General features: G+C 38.1%; 2 protein-coding genes across 2 annotated transcripts; one reads left to right on the forward strand and one right to left on the reverse strand.

Annotated features, from left to right (window-relative positions):
• Nucleotides 1–2,213: 2,213 nt before the first annotated feature.
• LOC125864099 (uncharacterized) lies at nt 2,214–3,274 on the reverse strand. The gene is made up of 3 exons (XM_049544031.1): nt 3,052–3,274; nt 2,628–2,975; nt 2,214–2,566 (listed from the first exon to the last, which is right to left on the reverse strand). The coding sequence occupies exons 1-3, from the start codon at nt 3,272–3,274 to the stop codon at nt 2,214–2,216; spliced, it is 924 nt and encodes a 307-aa protein (XP_049399988.1).
• Nucleotides 3,275–3,330: 56 nt separating this feature from the next.
• On the forward strand, nt 3,331–7,437 carry LOC125864101 (uncharacterized). The gene is made up of 9 exons (XM_049544032.1): nt 3,331–3,339; nt 3,818–4,348; nt 4,440–4,517; nt 5,750–6,062; nt 6,149–6,348; nt 6,513–6,589; nt 6,865–6,966; nt 7,060–7,246; nt 7,339–7,437. The coding sequence occupies exons 1-9, from the start codon at nt 3,331–3,333 to the stop codon at nt 7,435–7,437; spliced, it is 1,596 nt and encodes a 531-aa protein (XP_049399989.1).

A 7,437-nucleotide genomic window follows, 5' to 3' on the forward strand; every position in this document is an offset into this window, starting at 1 on the left:
TAATGTCACATGCATTATCATAAAAAACAACTGAGTAGCCACTGGTCATCAATTGGCCAACACTTAATAGATTATGAGCCAAAGTAGGTGAAACGACCCCAAAAATGCCCGAAAATGTGCTTCGGAAACACCTATAATTGTAATTTCCATATATCTCAAAATCCGTGCATGATTTCGGAAATTCAACTTCATATTCTTATTCAGGGGGTAAAATTGAGTGGGAAATGGGTCTAACCCGAATTTTAGAGCAACCGTATCAAAATTCGAAAATCGCAAAAAATGCGATTTTCCGGGTCAACTTTAAAGAGGCATATCTCTTAGCACATAAGGAACTGGAAGGAACTCAAACTATCAAAATTAAAGCTCTGTGAGTTAGCTTTCCAACGCAATTTGTTTCACCTCATTCCGAGTTAGGATGAAGGAGTTATGACCATTTTCGTAAAACCTGTCCGGCAGAAAATGCAAATTCCAGTAGCCGAAAACACTGTTCACCCGCCTCAATTTTTTTTCTAAGTGTTGGGACGTTTTTTTATAAAAAGGGGACATATCCATACTTAGTCATTTAACTTCAAAACATCCAAAAACTCTCTCTAAACCCTCTCCAAAAATTCCACCAAGATCATCAACCAAATTCAAGGATCCCAAGCTTTAATTCCGGATTCAAGATTCAATCTCAANGTCCCAAGCGGCCTTTGTTGGCAAGATAATCAAAAGATATACTGCAGTTGCAACAGCTTCTCCCCAAAAATAATCTGGCAGACCCTTTGCTTTCAGTGAACTTCGAGCCATTTCCACCACCGTCCTATTCTTCCGCTCGGCCACACCATCTTGTTCTGGTGTATATGGCGCTATAAGTTCCCTGCGAATTCCATTCTCATCACAGAACAAATTAAAATTATTAGACAAGAATTCACCACCTCTATCGGTACACGTGATTTTATCTTGTTGCCACTTTGATTCTCTACAATGCCTTAAATTTCTTGAAATTCTCAAAGGTTTCAGATTTGAATTTCAAGAAATAAACCCAACTAAAGCAGCTGTAATCATCAGTAAACATAAAAAAATATCGACTTCCACCAAGGGATTCCATTTTCATTGGTCCGCACAATTCCGCATGGACAAGTTCAAGACAAGTTGTAGTCCTCCATGATTTTTCCACTCGGAACGATTTCCCAGTTTGCTTCCCATAGATACATCCTTCACACAAGTCAAGTTCATTGGTTTTTGGCAAGCCAATAACCATGTCTTTTTGAACCAAAAGTTTCAACCCATTAACATTCAAATGTCCATAACGTAAGTTCCACAAATTAGTCTCATTTTTTCCTTTAACAACTGAGGCAACATTACCAACATTGTAAATATTAAGAGGAAACATTTTGTTTTGAGTCATAGGCACACGAGCTATCGTGCGTCCAGATATTTTGTCCTTAATGTCACATGCATTATCATAAAAAACAACTGAGTAGCCACTGGTCATCAATTGGCCAACACTTAATAGATTATGAGCCAAAGTAGGGACATATTGCACATCATATAAAAGCTTCACATTACCTTGGACAGTTTTTATCTCAATTGTACCTTTCCCTTCAACGTGCACTTGTTTGTCATCTCCTAGTCGCACCTCACTTTTTTGGGACTCATCAAGATCTCTGAATAGCGACTTCGAACTTGACATGTGATTTGAGCATTCCCTATCAATGAACCACACAACATTCACACTTTCAATTAATTTGGGAACTAACCATAAACAACTTACTTTCTTCTTCCACATTTTGAGTGAAATTGGCTTCCTTCTGCTCATCTTTCTGCTTCGTCCAACAGTCAACTTCTTTGTGGCCAAATTTCTTGCAGTATCGACATTGAATATTGCTCTTGTACTGATGAAATTCACCAACTTGGTTTCTACCTCTGCCGCTACCACCACAGCCTCGACCACGAAAATTGCCTTTGCCATGTCCACATCCTGCTGAGTTTTCTGCTTTTCCCTTGTAGCCANACAAGTTGTGTATTATGTTTGAGCTTGATTCATCTATGGTATTTATGTATCATTGCTTCTTTTTTTTTTCTTGCTCCCTTAGTCCCGATTTCCCCCTTGATTATGCTTATCGCTTATGGTCATTTTAATTGCTTCCGCGACCAATGATGTGTAAGATACGCTATGAGGCTTGTTTGGGGTTCCTTCGGGTTCCCCATTCGCTGGTCACGTCTAGGCCCTAGGCTTGGGTCGTGACAGTAGGGACATATTGCACATCATATAAAAGCTTCACATTACCTTGGACAGTTTTTATCTCAATTGTACCTTTCCCTTCAACGTGCACTTGTTTGTCATCTCCTAGTCGCACCTCACTTTTCTGGGACTCATCAAGATCTCTGAATAGAGACTTCGAACTTGACATGTGATTTGAGCATTCGCTATCAATGAACCACACAACATTCACACTTTCAATTAATTTGGGAACTAACGATAAACAATTTACTTTCTTCTTCCACATTTTGAGTGAAATTGGCTTCCTTCTGCTCAACTTTCTGCTTCGTCCAACAGTCAACTTCTTTGTGGCCAAATTTCCTGCAGTATCAGCATTGAATATTGCTCTTGTACTGATGAAATTCACCAACTTGGTTTCTACCTCTGCCGCTACCACCACAGCCTCGACCACGAAAATTGCCTCTGCCATGTCCACATCCTGCTGAGTTTTCTGCTTTTCCCTTGTAGCCAAACTCCCCCTTAACCTGGAATGCCTTCTCTTGAACTTTCTCACGGGACCTATTTAGCCTATCTTCATGAGCTAGCAAGGAACTCATTAATTCATCAAAAGAATAAATAGATAGGTCCTTAGATTCCTCAATTGCAGTAACAACATGCTCAAATTTGGTGGTTAAACTTCTCAACACTTTAGACACAACAATCTGATTATCAATTTTCTCAGCATAGGACCTCATCCTATTAACAATAGCAGATGTTCTAGACAAATATCCTTGCACAAATTCATTTTCATTCATGAATAATGTTTCAAAGTCACGTGGGAGAGTTTGTAATTTAACAGTAATTACCTTTATCATCTCCAAAGTACTCTTGCTTCAGGATCTCCCATGCTTGTTTGGAAGTCTCAGCTGCTGATATGTGAGGAAAAATTTCATCATCAAGAGCCTGCTGGATCCTGAATAGAGCTTTTGAGTCTCTCTTTCGATGTTCTCTCAATTGGTTTGCATTCCCTTCTGGAATTCCAGTCTCAACTACATCCCATAGTTCTGGAGATTTGAAAAAAGTCTTCATTATTAGACTCCAGAACTGATAATTTATCCCTCTGAAAATTGGAATTAGGGGCTACAATGAAGCTGGTGTCCCATTTCCTGCCATGGAAATTCTGATTTCTCTAGGGGAAAAAATCTCACAATATTTCACTTTTTTTCTCTCTTACTATACCAATCCCTACTTGAGGAAATGGTGGATCTTAACCTGGAGTAAAGCTTCTGATACCAAGATGTTGGCAAAAGATATGAACGACTACTCAAATAAGGTGTTAACAGAGAGAAACTTGATCTTTTTCTATTACTTCGGAAGACAACGCTACAAGTCTTTAAATAGAACTTGGAAAGAAACAAACCTAGAGAAAATAATAGGGCACTAATTAGCACTAACCCATGACTTGCTAACTGACTAACATGAACTAACTAGGACTCCTAGAGCTAGTTAACTGGAAACATAACTAAAAGTACTGCCACTAACAGCATTAAACTTTTGAATCAGTCAACTAACACGCCGGTGTTATATTATAGGAAGGATTATTTTTCTGAAACTTCACCTTTTCTTTTGAAGGTTCAGATACGTGTCCGTCTGCATTGTGTACCACTGCCAGAAGATACGTTTAGACCAGTAATTAAGGATAACTATTTTGAGCAGCATCATTTCTGGTTTGAGCTAGATCATACTCAATCTAGTAAATTGATCTCGCAACTCTCATCTCTTGCATATGCTCCGAGTAGCACACCACATTATCCAGCACTCCGGAGAAGTATAATCCAAACTTCACCAGCAAATAACAAGATAACAGTAAATAGATGTTCTGAACCACAAAACTTGAAAAATAAGCCATCCAGTTCCATTGATTCTCAAGGTGCATTGGAAGAGAAGAATTTTATATATATGAAACTAAAAGAAATAGCTCTTGATCGTGAATGGCCAGCGATCTCCAGAAACGGGCATGCAGAGGAAAACACCAATGAAGGGATAAGTTATAATGATGTAAGCATTGATCAAACAGGTTTTGTGGAACCACAGCTTCCTGGAGAAGAGATGAATGAAGAAGGCAATTGTGACTTGGCTGGTTATCCTCCTTTTGTAGCTCAGGTTCATCATCTTCTTGTAATACGTGCCAATTTTCATCAACCATTTATGCTCTAGATGTTCTTATATGACTTCAATATCTCTGTTGTTGTAGCTGCTGAAAGAAGTGAAAGAGCTGAATGCATTTAAGGAACAGCACACCCAAAAAGTGACTGGCCTGGAGAAGAAGCTGGTAAACCTTATCTCTGTATAATCTTGGTCGTGTGGTGACATATCTATTCTATGCTAAAACCACTTAAGGAGCTTGAGATTCTGCTTCTTCTTTTAAAGTAGATGAAATCATGATAATAAGCCATAGAGTTTGGTGGCTTCAAGATTCAAGATGATATACCAAAGAAATGCTAGTATGATTTCTAAAAGAGGAAATAATAAGATTATTATCATATAATTTCGGATATGTAACTTGACAGGGAAAAGTATTATTGAACATTAGTTGCTATTTACTATACAAAGAGTTAATAGTACAGTGACAAGGGACCAACAATAGTTCATGCTTGATTGTTTTAGATGGTATAGTGACAGAGCTTGAATAGCCTAATTCAACAGTTTGTTAGTGCAAAGAGGGATAGAAGGAAAAGGTTACATGAGTATTACAGTCAGAAATGCATGGCGGTTCATTAATTTTAAATTCTTAGAGAGAGAACGACATTTGACACAACAAACTAATAGAAATTGAATATTTATAGGAGAGGGCAGATCTGTGTGGAGGTGGCTTTTCTGAACATTCTCTTATTGTTCAGTGAGGGGATTATTATTATAAATATACATCTGATACAGTAAAGAAAACAACTTAGCTCATATTGAGTTCCATGTTTAAAAGTCTCTTATTGGTGTTGGTGGAAATGGAATGCTGCCAAGAAGTCTGTGCAATCTGTTCACAAGAGTGATTATTTATTTTATTTTTGGAGACTCTTCAGGGTTGGGTATAAGTTTGCTTATGCAAATATTGTTTCGTACTGTTTAAGGGAATATTTCTTTAATCAATATCCTACTTGGTAGAAGTCTCTGCATCCTATACAGACCTTTCCATGTTTAGGACACTCTTATTGTTGTTTGGGGGAATCAGAAAATGCCCCTTAAGAAGTTTTCAAATTCAATTGCACAACCTTTTGAAAATGACCAAAAGGGAAAAACCTTAGGTTCTTGATCTGTAAGGCTTTATCCAAATTGAAAAAGATGTATGTATCAGTGATAGTTGATGATTGTATTCTTTCGCCGATTTCAAGGATTTCAAGGATTTCAATAATTATCCAGTTTGATGCGTCATATTGTGTCTGTTCTCTTTCTAAATGATTTAATAATTTTTGTTTTCTCCATACCTACCTGAATACATGCTGTGTCTGCAGAAGTAAAAATCTGATGTTTTCCCCCTTTGTTATTTCCTTGTCTTCACATGGAATTCAGGCTAATGCACAAGAAGAAATCAAACTGCTAAAAGGTAGATGCTTGATGTTGGAGTCCACAAATCCTTCTCGTACACATGATAGTGCAAATGTGGTTGAGTCAGACGATATAGTCTGTGATGAGTCAATCATCCTAGCTGGAGAATTTGATGGTAATAACTGGCTATCGGCCTTGGACTTGTACTCACCTTTGAGTGATGTTTTAAAGACACTTAAGACAATGAGTTCATTTTGGTCGTATTTTGCAATTGCAAATCTGAGTAGAGAAGTCTATGTATTTGGTGGCAAATTTGGGAAGTTGTGGGACAACACAGGTAATACCAGTAGTCCCTCCCTTCTCATACCCTCCTCCCCCTTTCTCTTAAGTTGCTGACACTGATGCCACTCTATTCTTGTGAAGTTGAATCATATAACCCAGCAAATGATATGTGGACTGTGGATTCTCATTTGAAAAAGAGAATCAGTAACTTATCTAGAGCTACTTTGAAGGACACGATGTTTGCAATGGGTGGTGGAAATGGGACTGAATACTTTGCAGAAGTTGAAATGTATGATCCTCAAGTAGGTCGATGGATTCCTTCACGATCCATGTCGCAGAAGGTTAATTCTATTCCTTGCTTACATTTCTAGCAAACAAAGACAATATTTGTCTCTTTCTTGTCCTTGCCTACAGTCCAGGCTTCAATTTGGTTCTATTGTTTAGACTTACTTGTTCAAAGTGCTAATATAATCTCCTCTGACATGATTATCTACCATTCATGCAGCGATTTTCTCTTGCAGCAACAGAACTCAATGGTGCATTATATGCTGTTGGTGGATTTGATGGAGACAAATATTTGGCGTAAGTTATTGCTGAATTGCTGTTTTCTTATTTCTTTATAATGTATGCCCCAAAGGAGCTTGACATTTGGGCTTCATTACCTGAGAAATGAGAGTTGCTTGTAGTTTTCCAAACCACAGTCCATTTTAGTGCTAAAGTTGCTCTGATAGAAATCTGCAACTTCTTTTATTTCATTGAATCGGAAGATTATCTTCACATGTGAAAGTAGTTGAGTCTTGTTTTTAAGTTTTCTGCTGTGTTCTCCTGTAGCATCTTCTTATTAGTTATCACCTCAGGACTGCTGAAAGGTTTGACCCCAGAGAACATGCTTGGATAAAAATTGAGAGTATGAGCACAAAAAGAGCATATCATGTGTTGGTTCCTTTGGGGGGGAAGTTGTATGTTGACCTCTTCTCGCTTCTTTGCATTCTATATCTTTGGTCCCATTTTTCTTGTTGTTATTCACTTTTAGCTTCATGGTTGCTCTTTAGATATGCACTTGGTTGCTCTGATAGGTCTCAAATGATGCCAAGCGTTGAGATATATGATCCCTGTTGGGGAACATGGATGATTGGGGAACCAATGAACTACTCGAGGGGTTATGTAACTGCTGCTGCTCTAAAGGAGTCCATTTATGTCATTGGAGGGGCTCAATCTGATAATGAAGTACTAGACACGGTACATAAGATTATTTATTTCATTGTCTTGCTATGCGTTGCTCCCATTACGTATGTGGTTCCATTAATCAATACTCCTCTTTGTGATTGCAGATTGAACGTTACAAGGAAGGCACAGGTTGGGAAATAACCAACTTGAGCAGAGTCGGGAAAAGGAGATTGTCCTCTGCTATAGTTTTGGAGGAAGATTGA

This window comes from Solanum stenotomum, chromosome 5 (genome assembly GCF_019186545.1).
Source record: "Solanum stenotomum isolate F172 chromosome 5, ASM1918654v1, whole genome shotgun sequence".
NCBI lineage: Eukaryota > Viridiplantae > Streptophyta > Magnoliopsida > Solanales > Solanaceae > Solanum > Solanum stenotomum.

Excerpts from the sequence above, each read along its gene's own strand:
- LOC125864099 (XM_049544031.1), bottom strand. The coding sequence starts at position 3,274 with ATGAAGACTTTTTTCAAATCTCCAGAACTATGGGATGTAGTTGAGACT. Across the intron at positions 2,976-3,051 it reads GTACTTTGGAGATGATAAAG|GATATTTGTCTAGAACATCT; the intron begins GTAATTACTGTT and ends AATTTGTGCAAG. Across the intron at positions 2,567-2,627 it reads CTGTGGTGGTAGCGGCAGAG|GAAATTTGGCCACAAAGAAG; the intron begins GTAGAAACCAAG and ends CTGATACTGCAG.
- LOC125864101 (XM_049544032.1), top strand. Across the intron at positions 4,349-4,439 it reads ATCCTCCTTTTGTAGCTCAG|CTGCTGAAAGAAGTGAAAGA; the intron begins GTTCATCATCTT and ends CTGTTGTTGTAG. Across the intron at positions 6,967-7,059 it reads GTTCCTTTGGGGGGGAAGTT|ATATGCACTTGGTTGCTCTG; the intron begins GTATGTTGACCT and ends GTTGCTCTTTAG.